The 21893-nt window shown below is 55.7% G+C and overlaps 6 protein-coding genes across 6 annotated transcripts; 4 read left to right on the top strand and 2 right to left on the bottom strand.

Annotated features, from left to right (window-relative positions):
* Window positions 1-2328: 2328 nt before the first annotated feature.
* MFIFM68171_07960 (uncharacterized protein) lies at window positions 2329-3875 on the bottom strand (the record flags this gene model as incomplete). Its single annotated transcript, XM_071063380.1, has 6 exons — window positions 2329-2498; window positions 2605-2677; window positions 2881-3080; window positions 3148-3211; window positions 3274-3727; window positions 3793-3875. 6 exons carry the CDS (start codon window positions 3873-3875, stop codon window positions 2329-2331), a joined length of 1044 nt encoding a protein of 347 aa, XP_070919481.1.
* A 3484-nt stretch (window positions 3876-7359) lies between these two features.
* MFIFM68171_07961 (uncharacterized protein) lies at window positions 7360-7937 on the top strand (the record flags this gene model as incomplete). Its single annotated transcript, XM_071063381.1, has 2 exons — window positions 7360-7493; window positions 7553-7937. The coding sequence occupies 2 exons, from the start codon at window positions 7360-7362 to the stop codon at window positions 7935-7937; spliced, it is 519 nt and encodes a 172-aa protein (XP_070919482.1).
* A 2548-nt stretch (window positions 7938-10485) lies between these two features.
* Window positions 10486-13829, top strand: MFIFM68171_07962 (Gylcosyl hydrolase 115 C-terminal domain-containing protein; the record flags this gene model as incomplete). Its single annotated transcript, XM_071063382.1, has 3 exons — window positions 10486-10794; window positions 10844-12578; window positions 12631-13829. The coding sequence occupies 3 exons, from the start codon at window positions 10486-10488 to the stop codon at window positions 13827-13829; spliced, it is 3243 nt and encodes a 1080-aa protein (XP_070919483.1).
* Window positions 13830-14204: 375 nt separating this feature from the next.
* On the bottom strand, window positions 14205-14909 carry MFIFM68171_07963 (uncharacterized protein; the record flags this gene model as incomplete). Its single annotated transcript, XM_071063383.1, has 1 exon — window positions 14205-14909. One exon carries the CDS (start codon window positions 14907-14909, stop codon window positions 14205-14207), a length of 705 nt encoding a protein of 234 aa, XP_070919484.1.
* A 528-nt stretch (window positions 14910-15437) lies between these two features.
* On the top strand, window positions 15438-16037 carry MFIFM68171_07964 (uncharacterized protein; the record flags this gene model as incomplete). The annotated part of the gene is made up of 1 exon (XM_071063384.1): window positions 15438-16037. One exon carries the CDS (start codon window positions 15438-15440, stop codon window positions 16035-16037), a length of 600 nt encoding a protein of 199 aa, XP_070919485.1.
* A 699-nt stretch (window positions 16038-16736) lies between these two features.
* KIP3 (tubulin-dependent ATPase kip3) lies at window positions 16737-20285 on the top strand (the record flags this gene model as incomplete). The annotated part of the gene is made up of 4 exons (XM_071063385.1): window positions 16737-16770; window positions 16833-16872; window positions 16937-17056; window positions 17111-20285. The coding sequence occupies 4 exons, from the start codon at window positions 16737-16739 to the stop codon at window positions 20283-20285; spliced, it is 3369 nt and encodes a 1122-aa protein (XP_070919486.1).
* Between the last annotated feature and the right edge of the window lie 1608 nt (window positions 20286-21893).

A 21893-nucleotide genomic window follows, 5' to 3' on the forward strand; every position in this document is an offset into this window, starting at 1 on the left:
AGCTCGAGATGACAGACCCACCAGAGTCCTAAACCATTTATTACCACCTGGGAGATCTGTGATAGAAAATCCCCTTCAGAAGCTCCAAGGTGTCGTAAAGCCTGATCATCCAACAGTAGAAGTGACCAATATTCGGACTCTACGAGCGGATTCCTTAAGTGGGGGAGCAGGTATTCATGGTTCTCGATGATCCTATTTTTGGGCCTAACTGTGGCATGAACCTTTCCCTCGCAAAACAGTTTAATTCCATCTTTCATTCTCCAGACTCTAGGCATTCCGAGCACCGCCCGCTTGATCTAGCCTTCTTTCAATCACTTATCCGGCCATGTAATGCCCTCCTAAATGCCTAATCCAAAGCGCGTGAGGTTGGTACAACCGGACGGGGGGCGGGGGCAACATCTGCCAGGCGCAACAGGTATTGATATGCGCCATGCCCAGGCTGTGTGAACCACAGAGTCCTGGTCGAAGATCAGAAACAAATATGCTTCGAATTTCAATCATCCTCGGCGTGGATCCCAATACTCTCCTAGTCCACCCCTCCAACGCTAGATTCCTGCCACCCTTCCTCTCTCTAGGGCTATCCCTACTTCATCCGGTAACTCCAGCAACTCATCAAACCGCTCATCGCTTCCCCAGCGCCGCAATCTCGTCTCCGTCCTGTATCCCGTGACCAAGCTAACGCTGACAAAGAACCCCCCAGTGTCCTGCAGCAACAGCCCAAAAGGCCCCTTCGACGGGCCGTGTGTCCCAAATATGGCGAACAGCAGCTCCTGGGCGGCGCTGTATGAATCCGCCGGAATGTCCCACACAACAGCTAGTTGGAGATTGGGTGGCCCGTATGGCGGGAATACGAGACAGAGGACTGCCTGCTTAATTCCCCAGTAATTGGGAGGAATGGCAGCATGCAACATGCAAGAGGCAAGGCAGCACTGCGTATTTTCGAAAGGGTACTCATTTTGGCTATCGTTATATGAGACTAATCCTGGGCCCACTCGGCTAGAGTTGAAGCGATTTCCAACGGCTGCGACGCAGTCTCGCCGAAAACTGTACTTAGGGTGTGCAAAGGTTATTTCTTAAAGACACACTAAAGATATTTGGATATATAGCTGAAGATCCTGAGAGAAGATAAGTGGGCCTAGTCCCTTACTAGGAGAACTTCCGTCAATCAACCACTTTCTTCGAGTTAGGTCAAGACCAGGAGGTTGAGATTATAGGCAGCACCACTTACAGAAGGGTATATGGGCCGGATGGCTCCTAAGGGCAGGAGCCTAGAAGGAGGGAGGCTCTAATAAGGATCGGCCAGATAGGGTCGGTATTAAGGCAGGCTGGAAGCCCCCGGGCCACAGAGCAGGCGAGGTTCGAAAAGCAATAACAACGCCAAGCTGAAATAGGGTAGATACCGGATCAGATAAGTATAAAAGGAGCGTATAACTAAGGAAGACGACAAAACAGCAAGTGGGGTAGGGAGGCCCAGGCGTTGTAATTATAGGAAATAAAAAGGAGGGTGGAAGATAGAGCTTAGGAGGAAGGTAGAGTTCAATAAGACTACTATCCAACCCCTAACGAACACTCTGCTCCTACATTGTGTATATTCCTATCTTCATATTTCATTAGCATCTTTCTTGATATGAAGATCATTGTAGACGTTCTCAAAGTACTTTAGACGCTCTATAATCCTATTGCTACTGAAGTGGCTAGTTAGATCAAAGTCTTTAGAATAGTGGAATAGTACAGATATACACATCTATACCTATATACGTATCAAAACAAGGGGGAAGACAAAAATGGCCAAATGAGAATTGAGGAGTGAAGACACACCCGCCTGGGTATCACGAGGCCCCAATGGTTCATGCTAGCCTGGTCGTCGTTGTCGAGTACCACGTTGCTTCGTCGCACATCGCATCTGCCGGTGACGTAGGGCCTCGATATAGCTTAATCTCCGATCTGTCGCAGGTACTGTCAACATGTACGGTACGTGCCGTCTTAGCCGATGACTTAACTATTTACGATGTTCGTGATTCTCTCGGCCAGCAGCACAATGCAAACCCCTTTTCCGTATTTGATACTCTCTGGCTGCACCGAGTGACAAGAAGATAACGGAGAGTTGTTGACTTTCTGTACAAGAGCCGATTGCACGTATTTAGAGAATACCATCTACACTACAGGTAGCTCCTGAGATTAAACACCCGCCAACCCGTAGAGGCCATGCCCGGCTCCACGCGTTGATGAAATAGATTCATCGGCCGTTCATGGCCGGGAACGCGACACTACGTTCTAGCCGAGCTGGATATGCATTCCATTCGGTGGTATGCCTTGCTATATGCTACGCTATGCTGAAAACTCGGCAGCCCATCCTGCCTGGCTGACGTTTTGGCACGGCTTAAACTCGATTTCAACATCATGGTCAAGCTGGTCTACGGCAGCGATCTGGGACGAGTTCTCTACCGTCATCCTAGGCCATTTTACGCACACGGGCAGAACATCGAACCGCAGAATCACTAGCGTAGAAAAGCAAGAGCTGTGCGGTTGCAAAATGCCTGCCGGGGCAGAGATGCGCTCCATAGCCGAATCGGCGGACAGCAGCCGGGTGGTAGTGACGCTTACTTCCGGGTTCCTGGATAAAGCGCTTGTACCTGACAACAGAGTGATTATCGCCCCAGTTGTTGGGGTCCTGGTGCTGAACCCTGTTAGCGTAAAAACCGTAGCTCCTTTTCTGATCAGGTATTTGCCATCAAGCATGTGATCATCTAGAGCCACACGGGGGACAAGTCCGAAGCCGTGGAATCGGAAGACCTTGCGGAGTGTAGAGTGTAGAATCGGGCATGACTCCTTGATGTGTTCGAAGTTGATGATATTGGACTGGTCCTCATTTCAACGTACGGCCTTTTCTACCTCGGCACGGCAATCCGCGAGGACGGTCGGATCCGAGAAAATGTGATAGAGAAGCCAGAACTGAGTGGGTATCATGTTGGAGCTGAAAGCGATATTATCGGCGACGGCAAGTCGGCTAATGTCCTTGATCGGCACGCCTTCCTGAAGATAGAAGCTGATGCGGCGCCGGACAAACTCGGACGCGTCGGCTTGACCCTCGTTAGCGAGATAGCGATCCGAAGACTCGACCAACATCTCCCGTGCCCAAACACCCACTTTGATAGCCCACTCGGGGAGCACATCTAGTGCCAACAACGGCATACCGTTCGTCTCGAATTGGCTACAGCGCGTTTGTTAGGAAACCGGGCTGTCAGAGGCAGAACCAGAAGGTATTATGCTTACATCCAAGCCGCGATGTTTTTTTTCGTCGTGGAACGGATTGCGAGGACCAAACACACTATCGGTAGTGGCAACCATGACCGTCCTGCGGACCCAGTCATACATTTTGACAACGGTTGGGCCCTTTGCTGCAAGCTCGGAAAGGGAATACTCGAGCAATCGGACAGCATTCTCGCTCAAGACGCCCAGGGCTCGGCCGGCACTCAGAGACGAGTGAACGGCTTTGTTGAGCCGAAATAGAAAACTGTCTTCGCCGCCGGCAGCCACATCTCGATTCATGATATCGACGGTGGTCTGGCTCACGCCCAGTATGCTTCGAACGCCCTGGACAATAGGAGGGTCAAACGAAAGGATTCGGGAATGCCGTTGGACAGTAGTGATGAGAGGTATGGAGTTGACAAAGTAGAAGCGCTTGCCCGGTACGCGGATGGTGTAGATGGGTGTAGGGAACTTGGCTCTGGAGAATCTGTTATCAGCAACAGACGCTGGGTGGAATAAGGTACCTTGTCTACTCCCACCTACTTCATATACACGGGAAACCTCGAGCGCTTCCATCGCATCTCGATGACGGGGCCTATAAACTGAATGGGATGGGGATAGCACATGGTGCCAACGGGGGCTCGTTCCGATCTTGGGGGAGGTACAAACCTGCCTACAAGAATGCATAAATCGCTGCGCCGACGCTAAGAATATTACTGCGAAGCCTGAAGGCCAGCCGATTGGAGGAAGGATTGTGGCGGCCGTGGCGAGGTGGTGCAGAAAAACTTGGCGTTTGGAGGGTGAACCGAATAGACGAAACTCAGGCACTCTTCTGCACAATAGTTGTCTAATTAAGAAACGATTATAGGCGGTAAGTCACCGTAAGTGGGGCTGGCCGCAGAAAGCAAGGAACAGACCGTGACCCCAACGAGCCGTTGTACGGTATTGAAGGATTCAGTTGGATTCAGTTGGCACCGGGATTGAATTTTTTTTTTTTTTTTCTCTCTTTCTTTCCTCACGCGTCATAATCTGTACGCGGGGAGCCTGATGCCGGTCATAACAGCGCATAGAGGGTATGGCCCTTGCGTTGTGCACATTTCCCAACATCATCACCAGCCGGCACTTCTTGGGATCATCAAAAACCACAAGGCGATGAGATCCCTGGGGCTGCAGGCCTTGAAATGGCCGTTCGAGAGCAAGGACGGATCCCCATATCCCCTTACTAGTTTCAGCGGTGATTGACGCTCTCGACGAGTGCGACCGGGAAGAGGACGCTATAACTGTTATCCGTATCCTGCCCAAAGCCAAGGAAGTAACTTCCTGTTCCCTGAGGTTCTCTATTACCAGCAGATCCAAGCTGCCCATTCGATACGGCTTCGCCGAAATCCGGAAGATATCAGGACATGACTCAGCATCGGATACCGGAGCCGGTTGTCGAACACGATATATCCGCATTCCTGCGACGCGAACTCGCGAGAGTTAGAGATGGATACAGTAGTAGCCAAGCGCTCGAAGGCAAAACAACTTTTGAGCTGCCGGCGGGACTTTAACAAATTGGTCGTCGAGGTCATATACGAACCTGGACAAGCAACTGTTTTGCAGAAGCCTGCGACTTCTTCACAATTCAAACTCGAACTGTAGGATCGGAGAGTACTTAGACGACTTGTTCCAAAAACTTCGAGGAGATGGGAATGCCCTCCCTTCTTTTCCCTGGTCCAAGAGATGCGCAGCCTTCAATTGCAGCATTAGCGGGAGCGAGGCGAGTCCAAGGCTTTCCAGGGAAGGTTGACAGTGGAATTGCCACACTCAAGGTGAGAAGTTGCTGGTGCCGCAGTTGCAATCTGGCTGATTCACCGGCACCCGCAACGGAGGATGTCTTCAAAGTTATGCTGCGGAAGGTGGCATCGGGCATCTTGAGCGGGTCATTGGCGGTGCCGCCGGTGCTTTGGCGAGTTGGAGGTTTGCTTGTGTGTCACCCGTCTCTCCGGCGCCGTGCTGCTCAGTATTGAGGAGGGCGAGAGTTTCACCCTACCGCTTCAATACCGCTCTCCAACACGCAGTTGACCGCGATGCCGGTAACGGGCCAAGTCCACTACTCGGCTGTCGTATCGGGCGAGTGGGTGACAGGAGTTATGGCTGGTGAAGAAACGAAGAACATACCATCCCCCCGCTGAGGGACCTTTGGCACCGACGTACAAAGACACATCGAGTCCCATCTGATGCTTCTCCCGGGTCGTCTCGTTATCCTGGCCTTAGACTCAAACAATGGGTCCAAGGCTAAGTATCGTGGCTAAAGAGAGGGATTAGGTGTCAAACTAAATCCACCATAATATCCCCAAATCCATTCCGGGGATGTTACACTAGTGACATGTGCCAGAGAGTTGGGTCTAGGGTCTAGGATGATCCTTTCTCCAACTTTGTTTTATCTTCGGCTCTTATTTTTCGGCTCGCTAAGTGACCAAGAATACCGAGACGCATGAACTTCCAAGGAATCAATGTGTCAGCACATCTGCCCACATACCAATGTGGGACTGTGGGGTTGGTTGTAGGGGCTGCGTACGAGGTGCCGTCACGAACTGGCCCGAATGCATCCTGTGCAACCGACACCCTGCTCCGAACAACTTCGAGTAACCCTTCCTTTTTAATTACATTAGCGTGGGTTTGTTCAATCTCCACGTATATTTGGTGCTTATTCAGCAACATGCTGAAGCTTGGGCACCGCGAGCTCAACGGACTGCTTCTTGAGAAGATCATCACCATACGCCCTCGCAGCCGCGTTGTACACCTACAAGTATAGCATGCGAGCTTCCAACCCTCTACTTAAGAAGAATAGAAAGACAGGTAGGTTCCGTGATAAGCGGCGTGAATAATGACATTACATCGTCTTCCAGGATGGGCGTTGGAGGTGGGGCCGTATAGGACGGTGTGACCATTACACTGCGCAGAACGCGGACTACATGCGCTCGTTTAGAATAGAAGTCAGTTGACTAAAAGCGATGAGGGATAGTTCGACAGGGTTGTAAGCAAAATTCAAGATGCGTGATATCCGGAGGTGTCGAACTAGCTCGTAAATGTCTCAGTTGTCATTGCTGGGTAACGTGTTGCCTTCGGTGGAGTTTCTGTAGGGTTGCATTTCTGGGGGGGACTTGACACATTTAGCGTGTTCTTGTGCTTATTACTGTGGTAGATCTAGCGGAAGCGGTGCGGCTCACCTTACCTCCGACTCCACTCGGACAAAGTAATGTAGTCACTTCCCTCCGAGTCTGCTCGGGAGAAGTAAAGCGGTCACCGTGATTTCAAATTAGTTGCTCATCCTTTCATCTGACCCTCAATACGTACGTATCCACTTATACACCTGTATCCGGCCGTCGTTTGTATTTACCTCATATAAGCCAGCTGCTTACATCCATGATCTTAACCACCTACGCACATAGATGGTAGTTCTGGTTTGGGCACTTGGGCAGTTAATCTGTTGCTGGATGATGAAACAAATCAGAAGGTCGGATATATGGGTTCTTAGAATTCATTTCTAGCTTTGCTAATAGATTAAATTAATACGTATAAGGACGATCTTTTTCGTAGAAAAAAATAGGAACGTGATAGTTGTAGAGAGTGATCGAAGATCAGTAATGATGAGTAAGTGCAATGCATATCCGGATGTCACTATACACGTACGTATGCTTGGTTTTTATTTTTCTCGTGGCACCCAAACCGGCACTCACTGTACGTTGAGGTGCAACGTGGTGCTGCCTGGTGCTCCTCCGTGGTGTCATGACTCGTGAAGACTGGCGCGTTCAAGAGGAGCCATGTCAGGACCTGCCGGAAGAAGGCCAGCGGCTTCACCGGCGAGCGGATACCTCTGACGTTCCCATGGACACGTTGGCAAAGCAGACAGGGTTTCATGATACGGTCCTAGCCATGCTAGAGGCCAGGCTCGGAGTTGTCAGTTAGAAGTTCCCGGGCGAAAGTCCGGAGAGATGATCGAGAAATGAGTATAAAGAGCCCCTATCCGCCGTTGAAGATGGAACGAGACCGATCAACTCGCATCAATTCATCTTGCCACAATCTTCACTTTCTCACTACCAAGAACTCAGAACTCATTCTTCCATCATGATGTTCATCAAGCAAACTTTGGTCTCGGCTTTCTGCCTTGCCACTCTGGCCGCCGCCCTCCCCGCCCCTGACGTTCCGGATGGCCTGGTTATCCTCCAGCAGAGCGAGATGGACAACGGCGTTCTCACCGTGTTAGTGTCGTCTTATCGCCTTGATGTGTCTTTGCGAAACTGACATCGGACACGTCCAGTTATGGTGACGCCACACCGGAAAAGAGAGAGGCGGTCGAGCATCTCGATCGACGCCAGTGCGGATCGAACAGTATCCAGTGCTTTAGCAGCAACACGGCCAACCCGGGAACCTGCCAGCAGCTGATCAACAACGTTCGAAACAACGGCAGCGGCCTCCCCTCGTCCCCCCGCTCCATCTGCTTCTCCAACTCGGGCGGCCAGTGCTGCATCAGCTGGGCCAACCCCGTCAGCGGCGCCATTCAGGCCCACCTGGCCGATGCGGCTCAGAGCACTCTCAACACTTGCAGCACCGGCAGCGCAGTCTCAGGCGTGTCCCGCAACACCATCATTGGTACTACTTGTACCACTCAGTGCCTGTCTAACCGCGCTTCCGGGTGCTCTTAGGCAGTTTATCCATTACATCTTGTTCTCGGAGTGCCGTTACGGAGCAAAAAGGGGAAAGAGAAGAGTGGAGATGGAGAAGGAAGGGAGGACGGAGACATGCGGAGGTGGCGGTTCGATTCTTACACTCGCTTGTAATCAGTTAGTCTACTGCTTTGTAGTATGAGGAGTGTTCTGCCGTTGTGGCCAGGCGGCAAATACAAACCACTCATACCACTGCTTTTCATCGCTTCATGGATTTGCTGGCTGTCTGATTTGAGGTGTGATGCCGCCCATTAGTTACCCTGGCCGTTGATTAAACTTGATGGGCCGAGTAGCTGACAAACTTGGATAGAAAACCAATCGGAACTGGCGGAAGAGAGTCCGACACGAAGGAAGTGCTGAGTCTGACTTGAGTTGCTGTCGCAGACGAATTCCCCTGCAGCGGCGGCGCCTTTCCATCTTGAGCTGCCTACAAGGTCTCAACAAGTTGTTCACGAAGGCTCGTAAAAGTTTTGATTATGTGATCGAGGTGGTTATACGAAGCAGGGTCCGACCCCGGACTTCATTGCAATCGCTCAAACTGATTTTAACGGTGCGTTAGGGGTTAGTGCGGGCTGACTTATTTCTTTGCCGGAATGTGGAAATCGCGCTGTTGTTGTTGTTGTTATCTGCAGATACAACCATGGCATGGAACGTAGTGAGCATCAATAATGCTGAAGGGTGTATACAAGTACCTCAGCTCTTATATGATGGGTGCCGGCCTCAGCATGGAGCTTAGAAGGTGGCCATACCGGAGTTCAGGCGCCCAGATTCGTCTCATCAAAGGATATGCCGCCTAGAAAATTCGCCAAGCTGAACGGGACAGAATGCCAAGGTACGGTTAGGGGATCTCGGTTAGAATTGTCGAGTGCAGCCGTTGTTGATGGGGGTGGAGCGCAGGGGAGTAGTAACGGCTAGAATGTTGCTGTGCAGACAGGTATGGCCCCTGTATTACGCACATTTCCCAGCATCATCACGAGCCGGCACTTTTTGGGGTCATCAAAAATCAGAAGAACCACTTATTGTTGGCGTTCAGGAACCCTAGCCGTTAGACGTTACCACTCACTTAATATATTTACTCAGAGGTGGGGTATTCGAATGCCTTAGTTTTGGTCCATACACGTGCGTAACTGCACGTGGTATCTCTGAGGTCTTGTTTGTTATCATGACATGTGTTAATCTCTCTGCCTACCTACCTTGGTGTTCTTCTCAGCCCGAGTGCCGCAACGCGTTTAACTTGATGAAGGAACGAAATCGGCGGAGTAGACGGAAGCTGCCACTAGTTGGCAGGCTGAACAGCAGGTTCATCCCTCCGGTCGTTACATGTAGATACTGTACCCATCCAGAGTAGCGTTATCTTACTTAAGTTTTCAGAGTCAACAGCACTTGTCGGGCGGTTCTGTTATCCACCACTCTTCCTTTGGCCTTCTCCGTCTGGCGTTGGTTGTCTTTGTCCTCCGCCGTATTTATGGCTGTGTGGGTGTAGATGTGCGTGTTTCTGCACCACTCTCGTAGTCTGGTACCCCAACCCATTTTACTATATATAGCTAAGTTTAATGGCAATGTGCTGTGTGTCGGGGAACGAAGTGAGTGGCGCCGGCGGGATGGTTGTTAAGCACGACGGGCCGTGACGCGATGATGATGTGGATCTCTTCCCCCGGCTAAACTCCCAATGTCGCTCTGCAATCGCACCTCGCTCCGCTTCCCCCGCATCGTTACCAGCTTGGGGCCTGCCGTCGCTTCTCCAATTCGAGCTCGTGGCTATATCCGCTGTTTAATCTCGTTCCTGCGCGCTGCTCAATGTCAATTAATATCAACGCGGTCGTGGTCCTGGGTGTGATGGAGCAACCTGCCAATGGACGAGAGAGAGAGATTGACAGGCAGGCGAGCTGAAGACTACGGCTCCGCATCCCGTCCCACCAGGAACCAGAAGATACCCTGCCCCTTACCCTTAACACCGGGCGGCGGGGACGGCCTTCGAGAAGGGCCTGGCGAGCGTGATCAGCTCAACACAGGAAAGTCGGGCCCGATTTCTCCGCCAAGATTACGGTTTCCGACAATCAAGGCCTGGCTAAGGGCAGGGCATCCGTCAAGCAGCCCCAATCATATCTTCGCGCGGCGTCCTTTTTACCCGTGAGCCCGGCCGCCATCCGCCTTGGGGCTCGTTACTCCAATTCTTGGCTATTGGGGATCCCCTCCAACTGACTAACTGACGGGTTGGAGACGGCATGGCGGTGCACCCTCCGGAGGGCCCGATACGACATGGCAGTGATGGAATCGTTCATGGTTAATTTATTTACCCATCACGACTGGTCAATGTCTCCTCTTTAATGGCAGGTCGCCTGTAAGTGGAGCACCGTCCCTTGCATATCCAGAGAGCTGGATATATTATAGCGTACCCGGTGTGCTTCACCCGGCGCACATCCTTCCCTCACCGCACCGTTCTCTCGTTCAGTCCTGGGACAGGTGACTGTGAGCAGCTACACGAGGTTGGATTGTTCGCTGCTAGGGTTGCGCGACTTCCCACAAGATGCTCACCGCAGGTGTGAAGGGGGCCTTGTGGCTCGCCTTCAGTTCCGTGGCGGCCGCTCTAGGTCAGGAGCGCATCATCTCTCCGAATGGCACAGCCGCGGCTCTGCAGATTGCCGGTGGCCCTGTGTCCGCCGGCCAGATTCTGGTCTCGAGCAATGACTACTGGGGTGTCATTCGTGCTGCTGGTGATCTCGCGCTCGACTTTGGCCGGGTCACGGGCACGAACTACACCCTCAGCAATGGCGAGGCTAACGCCGAGCCGGCGGTCTACCAGTACAACCCGGTCAATAACATGAACAACACTCATGTAGGCGCGCCGGCTCAGCTTCCCTGGACAGCATGCTAACACCCTGCAGTTTAGCACGACTGGGACTGCTAATTTTACCGGCCCTGCTTACTCGGATCCGTCCCCATCAGACATTGTTATTATTGCCGGTACTATTGGACACTCAACTGTCATTGACGACCTTATTTCCTCCGAAGCCATCGACGTTTCCGAGGTTGAGGGCAAGTGGGAGTCTTTCACGAGCCAGGTGGTCGAGAACCCGGTGCCGGGCTGCTCCAAGGCGCTGGTCATTGCTGGAAGCGATCCTCGCGGAACCATCTATGGCATCTACGACATCAGCGAGCAAATCGGCGTCAGCCCTTGGTACTTTTGGGCTGACACACCTCCCAAGAAGAGCAAGAACCTCTTCGTCACGACCACCAAGAAGGTCCAGGGCCCGCCTTCTGTCAAGTACCGAGGTTTCTTCCTCAACGACGAGCAGCCGGCGCTGACCAATTGGGTGGCGTCGCATTGGGAAGATACACCCTATGGCCCCGGCTATGGCACGGCATTTTACGGCCTTATCTTTGAGGTCCTCCTTCGGCTGCGCGCCAACTACCTGTGGCCCGCCCTCTGGGCGACCATGTTCGAGGTCGACGACCCGGGCAACCAGCCTTATGCGGACGCTTTCGAGATCGTCCTCGGTACTTCGCACACGGAGCCGTTGATGCGCGCGCAAAACGAGTTTGGCGAGTTCTACGAGGGCCCCTGGGCGTACAACCTCAACAACAAGACCATCGACGAATACTTCCGGTACGGCGTCCAGCGCGCAAAGCCGTATGCGCGCAACAGCCTGTGGACGGTGGGCATGCGCGGAACCGGTGACACGGCTATCGAGGGCCTCGGCGTTGAGCACATCGTCGAGATGCTGACCACGCTCGTCAAGAATCAACGGGACATCATGGCCGAGGGTCTCGAGGTGGACGACATCACGACCGTGCCGCAGACGTGGTGTCTGTACAAAGAAGTCATGACCTACCTCTTCGCCGGACTGCAGGTCCCCGACGACGTAACTCTGCTCTGGGCCGACGACAACTGGGGCAACGTCCGCAGACTGCCGCTGGTGAGCGAGAAAGACCGCGCCGGCGGCGCAGGCGTCTATTACCACTTTGACTATGTCGGCGGTCCGCGCAGCTACAAGTGGATCAACACGATCCAACTGTCCAAGACGGCCGAGCAGATGCACATGGCGTACGCGCGCGGCGCTGACAGGATCTGGATCGTCAACGTCGGTGATATGAAGGCGCTCGAGATTCCCATCAACCACTTCTTTGACATCGCCTACGACGCGGAGCGCTGGGGAGTCGACAGCACCGCTGACTGGGCGCGAGCCTACGCGACCCGCGAGTTTGGACCTACCCATGCGGCACACATTGCCGAGATCATGATGAAGTACGGCATGTATGCAGCGCGGCGCAAGTATGAGCTAATTGAGCCGCACGTCTACTCGGTGATCAACTACAACGAGGCCGATGCCGTCCTGCAGCAGTGGGCCGAGCTTTCTGCGCAGGCTCAGGCAATCTACAACCAGCTCCCCGCCGAGAACCAGCCGACCTTCTTCCAGACCGTGCTGCAGCCTGCCTTAGCCGGAGAGATCGTCCACAAGATCTACATCGGCGGCGCGCGGAACATGCTGTACGCCGGGCAGAAGCGGAACGCGGCGAACCGGGTGATTCAGGAGGTGCTGGCATATTCGGCGGCCGATGCGAACCTCACGCGGACGTGGGATGCTATGCTCGATGGGAAGTGGGAGCACTTCATGGACCGTAAGCATTTCCGTTCCCCATGCGAACGGCCAGTCGACTGATCAGGCTCTAGAAACCCACATCGGCTTTGACAGCTACTGGCAACAGCCCATGCGCAACACACTCCCGCCCATGGTTCATGTCCAAACCGACTTCGTCGCGCTCGCCGGCGAGGTCGGCGTTGGCGTCGAAGGCTCCAACGCCACCGTCCAGGGCGACGACAAATACCACCCCAACAGCGGCAACACCCTCGCCGTTCCGCCCATGGATCCCTACGGCCCGGCGACGCGCTACTTTGATGTCTTCTCGCGTGGCACCAAAGACTGCGAGTGGACCGCGTCCCCGTGGCAACCATGGGTCAAACTCTCGCAGTACGAAGGCACGGTCGGCCCCTCGGGCCCGGACACGCGCGTCTTCGTGTCCATTGACTGGTCCGCGGTCCCTCCAGCCCCGTACTCGGACGCCATCAACATCAACGTCACCACCCCGTGCCGCGGGATGGACAGGTACGGCTTCAATCTGCCGCGCATCCAAGTCCCCGTCCGCAACCGCGTCGTCCCGGATACCTTCACCTCGGGCTTCGTCGAGTCCGACGGCCACGTGGCCATCTCGGGAGCGCACTTCCAATCCATCCTGGCGCCCGCCCAATCCTCGGACCTCAACACCAACGTCACCTACCACAAGTTCGCCAGCTACGGCCGCACCGGCTCCGGCGTCGGCCTGATCCCGCTCAACACGGAGAAACTCACGGTCGAGACGGCCCCGGCGCTCGAGTACCCCCTCTACCTCTTCACCAACCACTCGGCCGCCAACGTCACCCTCTACATCTCCCCCGTCCTCAACTACCTCGACGAGCACGACCCGGTCGAGTACGCCGTCTCGCTCGCGCCCGCCGGCGGACCCGACGTGGTCAAGTCGGTCCGGCCGGTGGGACCCACCGTCGGGTCGGGCATGCCCGCGGGCTGGGACGGCGCCGTGGCGGATGCCGTGTGGGGCCACAGCGGCGAGTACACCAAGACCAGCTTCGAAGTCAGGGCCGAGGGGGCGTACACGCTGCGGGTGTGGGCGCTCATGCCCGGCGTGGTGGTGCAGAAGATCGTCGTGAACTTGGGCGGTGTGAGGCCCAGTTACTTGGGCCCGCCCGAGAGCTTCCTGGTGGGGAGGGATGCGCTTGGGGAGAGGAACGGGACGAGCTTCTTGAACGACGTCGATACCGTCGGCGGGGCTGGGGGCCGGAAGTGCAAGAGGAGGAGGTCGGTAGGGTTGGTGTAAAGGAAGAGAAGGGGGGAGGGGGGGGAGGATTGAGGCAGGTTTAATTCGGTACCGTACCGTACAGGACATGTAAGGTATTGCATGCGGTTTGGGTGCGGGTTGTAATGAGAAGGTTGCGTGTCGGATGGGCTGCCATAATGGAGCCGGCTTTAACGCGCGGGAGCAGCTCGCGCATAATCTTCCCCTTGCTGCGATACTTCTTGCCGGGGACACTCATAGCCCAGGGGACCGTCTCACGCCACATACCCCTGGTAAACCCCCACATGCGTGTATTGTCCAGGTCCTCGAACCGCGCCGGCCCCTCTCGGACTACGTTCCCTTTCTTATCACGGTACACAAACCCGAGGTCACCCGTCTCAAAGGCCTCCTCATCAATCACAATGAGCCACGGAACGTACTGTACCCCCACGCCTCTTTCTGAATCGCCTCCTCGTAGTCCTCGTCGTATACGTCGTCGGGATCGTGAGACAGGTCCACGATCTCCCTCGCGCTTTGCACCATGTCCTCGGTAAACGCCCGCTCGGGTGTCGGCGCCGCGAGCTCGGGTAGGATCTCGTACACGCCGATCCAGTCGTCGCCGAGGTGGCCGAACAGCGCCGCGTCGTCGAGCACCGTCCACCACTCGTCCTCGCGCGCGAGGTCGAGGCCCGCGGGCGGGTCGGCGTCGAGCCACGCGCGCAGCTTGGCGTCGTCGGCCGCCCCGCCCGCGTAGTGCGTGCGCAGGAACAGGAAGTCGGCCGGGCGCCCGCCGCACGCCAGGAGCCGCTCCGCGATGCGCCGCAGCTTCGGCGCGCGCCACGGCTCGAGGATCGTGCGCACCTCCTCCGCCGTCGGCACCCGAGTCGGCGGGTCCGACAGCATCTCGGCCGGGAGCGCGTCTGCTTGGATGTAGTCGCTCACCAGCCGGGCCCGCTGCTCTGAGACACTGAGGGGGGAGGAGGGGTCCCACTTACGCTGGCGGGTTTTTGTTAGTATTGTCAGGTGTTGGTGGGAGTGGGTGAGGGGTTGGTTGCTCAGGATGATGTATTGTTCCACAGGGAGAGCACCCCATGGCGGGTTGACGTTGTCGGTGTGGTCCATTATTGGACGCTGAATGGAGGAGCATACAAGGGTGGGGTTCCCTCGGTGTAATCAGAGCGCGGTTGTACCAATAGCTTTATATGTACGGATTTGGAACGTTGTTGCATTGGCTGCAGGGAAGCTAAATGGATCCTCTCGGCGAAGACGAGCAAACTTGATACGGTACTGGTTTGTCGGTCAAAAGTTGTCAGCCTGTCAGCCCCAGCCCCTGAGCGAGAGGAAACCTCGTATTCTTTGCATCGCACCAGGCTTCGGTGCGTCCGGCTGGCCCGGTCTCTCGAGTGCTGCCTCACTCTACGGTAGCGAGACCGACGTCATGTTCACTGACTGGCTATGCTCCAGTAACACGAGTTCCAGGCGGGCACGCCGTTTCCAGGCGCTCATTCGGTGACTCAAGAAAATGCAAAAAATTCGAGGAGCTGAATCCATGCAGACTCATTAAGACATATAAAGAGCCTGTGGCATGTAGCTGCTTTTACCTTTTTACCTCCAGCCCTCCGGCCTTCACATCTCGCCACCCTCGCCACGATGAAGCCTACCTTGCTGTTGCTCCCCACCGTCGCCCTTGCGGGGCCTCTCGTCCTCGATCAGAGGCAAGAGTCGGCGCATATCGTCTCCATCACGCCCCGAGGCGACGGCTGCCCGGCCGACAGCTTCAGCGCCGTCATCAACCAAGCCGACAATAGCGCCAAAGTATCGTTCAACAACTTTGCCATCAGGGGGGGCCAGGGCGTCCCTCTGGACAACAAGAGCGCGTCCTGCGATGTTGGCATCTCCATGTCGTTCCCTGGCGCCTGCAAACAGGCCCTACTGAAGACGAAAACCGACGGCTACGTTCTAGTGGCGCAAGACGCCGGTGCCACGGCCGCCATCGCGACTCGGTTCCGTGTCAGCAGCGGCGGGACGGGCGACGGGGCCCCTCCGGCTTTGATCTACCATAGTGCCGCGGACAAGGACACCGAGGTGGTTGTTAGTCGCGATTACGATGTCGACATCGGGGCGGCTAGAGAGACGGTGAACTTCACCGCCCATCTGCAGGTTCTCCTGAATTCGCCCAATGCCACCCTAGCCTCGGAGGCGTTGTTGGAAGGAATTGAATTGATCTTGTCGCAAGACGGGTTGTGCTGAGTGGGAAGGGTCAATTTCTTGTCGCGTTGTCTCCTCTGGTCGGTCGGTCGGTCGGTTGGTGTGCTGTAACTTGGCAAATTAGAAAAGGCCAGATGGCGACCGCCTCGCCAATATCGTTGCTGCAAGTGTCCTAGCCAACATAAATAGGACATAATAATTGGATACAATAATTATGCATCGAAGCAAGACTAAGAGAATAATTGGCGTTAGGCGCTGAAAGTCGATGCGCGCGGGTTGTGGATTCTCAACCGTGTCAGTGGAGCAGTGGAACAATTCCAGCGGAGAAGCCCCACTGCGTTTCAGGAGCCAGGTGCTAAAAGCCGACCCCACTAAACGGTCGCTACGGAAACGAGACACTTGGAGCAAACCAAAACAGTCCATGCGCCAATCCCAGGCGAGAAATTGCAGCCAGAGCCCATCGAGGACAAGCAACGTCATTTCCATCTCCCCTTCTTCCCTCGATAATTCCAGGCAATTGACTGTGCTTTGCCTCTCGGCCCTGCGACCACTTCCGCAACTGCGCTCATTCATCCAGTGACCGGTCTATCGCCAACCGACGGCGACCTCTCCTCCTGTATCCAAGTGTTGACCGGCACGGCGGAGCCACTTTTGCTTTGTTGACTTTCGCTTTTCCGCAGACCTGATCGACCCGTCGGTCACAGCCAGAGGGCGAGGGCGACTGGCACCCGAGCGGCCACGATGGACCCCAACGCTTCATCTATTACCGTCGCGGGTAGGACTACAATGGCATTCCCCATTGCCTTACAGGACCGCTGACATTCGCTTTCCCGACAGTGCGAGTGCGACCCTTTACTATCCGAGAGGCTGCCCAGCTGTAAGCTCCATCCGCCCCGGCTCCCGGCTCCCGGCTGCCCACGGCTATGCTAACTCGCGGCCAGAGTCAGGAATGACGACGGCACAGTCTTCCTCGGAGACGGATCTCTTGCAGCAGCCCCGGCCCCCAAGCTGCACCAGCGCGGCATCAGATCGGTCATCAAGGTGGTCGACGACAGATGCCTGTAAGCTTCCCGACCTTGGCACGGCGACAACTTCGTGCTCACTCACCATCACAGAGTATTCGACCCGCCCGAGGACAACCCGGTCCAGAAGTTCACCCGATCAGTCGTGCCCACCGCCGGCAAGAAAGTCAAGGACCAGGTGTTCGCGTTCGACCGCATCTTCGACGACAATGCGTCCCAGGCCGACGTTTACGAAGGCACTACCAAAGGCCTCTTGGATAGCGTTCTCGACGGCTACAATGCCACAGTCTTTGCGTACGGCGCCACCGGGTGCGGCAAGACTCACACCATCACGGGCACCTCGCAGCAACCAGGTATCATCTTCCTGACCATGCAGGAGCTCTTCGAGAAGATCCAGGAGCGCAGCAACGAGAAGGCCACCGAGGTCACGCTCTCATACCTCGAGATTTACAACGAGACGATCCGCGACCTGCTGGTTCCGGGCGGCAGCAAACAGGGCCTCATGCTCCGTGAGGACTCGAACCAAGCCGTCACGGTAGCCGGCCTCACCAGCCACCGCCCCAAGGATGTGCAGGAGGTCATGGACATGATAGTTCAGGGTAACGAGTACCGCACCGTGTCGCCGACGGCAGCAAACGCCGTGTCATCACGGTCCCACGCCGTTCTGCAAATCAATGTTGCGCAGAAGGACCGCAACGCCGACGTCAACGAGCCGCATACCATGGCCACCCTGAGCATCATCGATCTGGCAGGCAGTGAACGCGCCAGCGCCACCAAGAATCGGGGAGAGAGACTGCTAGAAGGCGCCAACATCAACAAGTCGCTATTGGCCCTCGGAAGCTGCATCAACGCCCTGTGCGATCCGCGAAAGAAGAACCACGTGCCGTACCGTAACAGCAAGCTCACCCGCCTGCTCAAGTTCTCCCTGGGCGGCAACTGCAAGACGGTCATGATTGTCTGCGTCAGCCCGTCGAGCGAGCACTTTGACGAGACGCAGAACACGCTCCGCTATGCCAACCGGGCCAAGAACATCCAGACAAAGGTCACGCGCAACGTCTTCAACGTCAATCGCCACGTCAAGGACTTCTTGGTCAAGATCGACGAGCAGATGGCCCTCATCAACGAGCTCAAGGCGCAGCAGAAGGACGCCGAGAAGATCTTCTTCGCCAAGTTCCGGAAGCAGATGGACAAGCGGGACGGCGTGGTACGCGAGGGCGTCATGCGCCTGCGGACTGCGTACGAAAAGGCGGCTTCGGAGCGTCAGGAAAAGGTCAACCTGATGAAGAAGTTGAAGGCCATCGAGCGGCGGATCGGGTTGCTCTCCGCCTGGATTGCTGCGTTTGATACGGTATGCGATGCGCGAGGAGACGAAGAGTCGATGCCTTCCAACCTGTCGGCAATGCGCAAGACTGCACATGGGATCTTAATTGAGCTGGAAAGTAGCCGGCATCACATCCATCAGCGGCTGGAGCGGTCCAACTGGGAGCGCGTGCTGGACTCGGCCCTGACTCACAGCACTGCTCAGTTGCCGACCGGAGATGGTGTTCTGGATGGCTCGGAAAGGGATACTCTATCCCGAGAAGCCGAGATGCTCAAGACGAGCTTCATGCGGGACGCATATCGAGAGGTACTGGAGCAGGACAAGGCCGGTGATGCGGCCATGCTCCAGGTGCTCCTGACGGCGCAGTTCGACATCTTGTCTTCACTATCTGAGACGCTGAATATGAGCGAGGAAGAGGCCGTTGCGCACGCCAAAACCATCATCAACCGTCTTCTCGAGACTGGCTACTCTGCGGCGTCGCACGTCGTCAAGCCTGACGGCTCCATGATGCCCGTCGAACTTTTCCCACCAACCAAGCGTGGCACCCCAAAGCGCAAGAAGTCGCTCAGTATCCACACCAAGCCCGTTCCGGCCCCTGGTTTAGCCGCCCTCTCAGCCGCCCAGCAGCAAGTGCTCGTCTCTCCAGTGAAGGCGTCGCCGCGGCGGCGCAAGATCGGCACCGCACGCAAGAGCGTGTCGTTCACTCCGGTCAAGAAGAAGCATTCTGTGCGTTGGCGCGACGACGAGACCGAAGAAGGAACGCTAGCCGACTTTGAGAAGACGCCGCAGAGGTTCTCATCTCCAGCGAAGCCATCACCCGAGGAGCCGCTCCCGTCCCGTCCCCCAGTGCCATCTTACCTCAATCACATGGACTCGCCCCGAGGATCTAGCCCGACCCTCACCCTTCCTGACGTATCAACACTGCCGCTCGGCAAACCGAACCGGTTCCAAGCCGGCTTCCTGTCCAAGACAGCACGGGTCCCGCAACAACCGGGCAACGGCTCGCCCGTCCCCCCAACGCTCTCCCTCAGCCTAACCGGCTCCGGGTCCTCCGACAACGACGAATCCCGCCCGTCCCCACTACGCAGCCTGCCCGTCAGCCGCGCAGCCAACACGCTCTCCCCTCCGCAGGCCAGAGCCAGGAGCATCAGCCCCAAACCCAGCAGTCTGCTCTCAGCTCTCGACGAAAACCAACCTCCAGCCGAGAGGCAACGAACCTCGCCTTCCTCGCGCCTGCCGCGCCTGTCGTACGGCTCTGCTTCCGAGTCGGACTCGCCCAAGCCTCGCAGCAGCACCTCCTCATCGTCCTCCTCTAATCACAAGAACAATAACAACAACAACGACCTCGCCGCCGCGTCGATCGACCCCCTCAAGATCCGCTACGCCCTGCAATCGGCCAAGCGCCGCGAACGGCTCTCCCTCATGTCGGGCACGGCCTCGTCCAACGCCAAGCGCATCTCGTCGGCGGGGTCGACCCATCGCGCCTCGGCGAGCTACTCGGGCTCGTCGAGCGCCACCAACGGCATCTCCCGGCAGAGGCGGAGCAGCGGTGGCGGCGGGGGTGCGTACGAGAGGAGGCGGTCCCCGCCCATCAGCTGTTCGCCGCCGTCGTTGGCGCGGTCCGCGCAGCACTCCTGGGAGGGCGGGTCGTTCCTGGGCGGCGCCGGGGTCGGCAGGAGCTTGACCCCCGGCCAGGCGAGGAGGATGAACCTCGGCGGGAGCCTGAGGGAGCAGAGGGAGGGCAGTCCGTCGTCGGCCGGGCTGGGCCTCAAGGGATTGGGCGCGCTCGACGGCGTCGTGGGTGGTAAGGCTAGGAGGATCACCATCGGCCCCACCACCACCACTGCTGCTGCTGCTGCTGCTGCGGCTGGGGTCAATGGACCTGGCCCTGCGGCCGGCGAGAGCGGGAGTGGGTTGCGCTCCAAGGTCAGTATGGTGTGGAGGTGAGGGATGTGTTCTCTCTGTCTGTCTGCTCTGAAAGGGCGTTGCCTTATTCTGGGTTGGGTTGGGCTGGTTTTGCATACCTACCGCTTTTGCTCGTTCACTTACCCCCCGTGAGCGGGACGGGCCGTGGTTGGGTTGGGGTGTTTTGGCGTTGGACAGATCTGCGATGGGGGACTAATACCGTCTACTCAGTACGCAATATCACGGACCATTCATCGGGTGGTTCATTCATGGACTGGAAGGGTTTCATGGTGCAGCGGTGTTTCAGGACTCGGGTTTGCTTTGTTTGCCGGATGTATAGTTATTTCTAATTTTTCTTCGAGGGGGTGGGGGTGTATAGTAATGGAATGTCACCACCATGATGCAAGTGTCCTTTGCTCTTACGCTGTTAGGGTGTGATATCTCGATAACTCGCGACTGTTGTCCTTGATACATCTTGGTGTGTGGAATGCGGCTCGCGAATAAGCTTCTGGGTATTTGTCTCTGCAGGACGTGCCATATCCAAGGAACGGATGTGTAGTACCTGTTTCAACCTCTTTCTAGTGTGGAAAGGACAATATTACTTGCCCGTAGTTTGTCGCTTACTTTGAGGTTGCCCATCCTTGACACGGGATGTGACTGACTGGCAGACAGCCTCTGCACGGGTCTATAGGTAAATCTTTATGCATAGATTGAGGTGAGGATCGCCCGTTGATTACCCTGATTATTGTATTAATCAGCCTCAGCGTATCTCTTGCTTGGGGGGGCATATGCCAGCAGCCGCTTCAAGCTGCGTACATGGTATTAACTGTCGTTAACAGTCCAATAGCATTACCGAGTTATAGCTTCTCGCTATTCACTACCTGCTCTTTTTTTATTTTATTTTATTTTTTATGTTTTTGTTCCTTTCTTCGTCCTGCTCCGTGAACTTGGCATCTAGTAGTTGACCGTATACCTCGCAACTTCCACCGTCGATTAACTCACCCAGATGAATCGAAGTTACGAAGAGCATGATTCACATGCCCGCTATCAAACCTGATTCGAAGACTTATATGCACACCCCGGTCGGCTCCCTGTCATACTTCCTCTACCCGAGGCATGTTACAAACACGACTGCACCTTCAGTGCAACCCACAGCCTGCTTAACTTGTTAATGGCATTATGAGACTGATTATCGTCCCTCGTATGCCCTTGTCCTGCATATCACCGCCGGAGAAACGCCGTAGTTAGCGTCACTCAAAATAGCACTTAGACAGCAGGGCCTGATTCTGATAGTAGATACAGCAAGTGGAAAAATGTCTGAATTTAGTGACAGCATCTTATAACCGTTTGTGGTTTAGACGTTGCATGGAATAACATGAGGCTCTCAAAACTCACCGTAAACTTCGTGCGACCTGTTGCCCAGTTCTCGCTTAGCTTCAGGTTGCCAACGACATAACCGGATTTGCCGAATCAGACTCTAGGTGAAATAGAATTCACGACTGCTTCCCTGCGGCACGGAAAACAAGCTTAGCTGCCTGTCAAAGTCGCCCATTACTAACCTGGAGATAATGCGCCTCCCGCCTACCGTTGGAGGAAGCCTTCTTTCCGTCGGGGTTCATGTAATGCATCCAAAACTTCCACAATTCTTCT

Source organism: Madurella fahalii (assembly GCF_045866475.1).
Source record: "Madurella fahalii IFM 68171 DNA, scaffold_4, whole genome shotgun sequence".
NCBI classification, from domain to species: Eukaryota; Fungi; Ascomycota; class Sordariomycetes; order Sordariales; genus Madurella; species Madurella fahalii.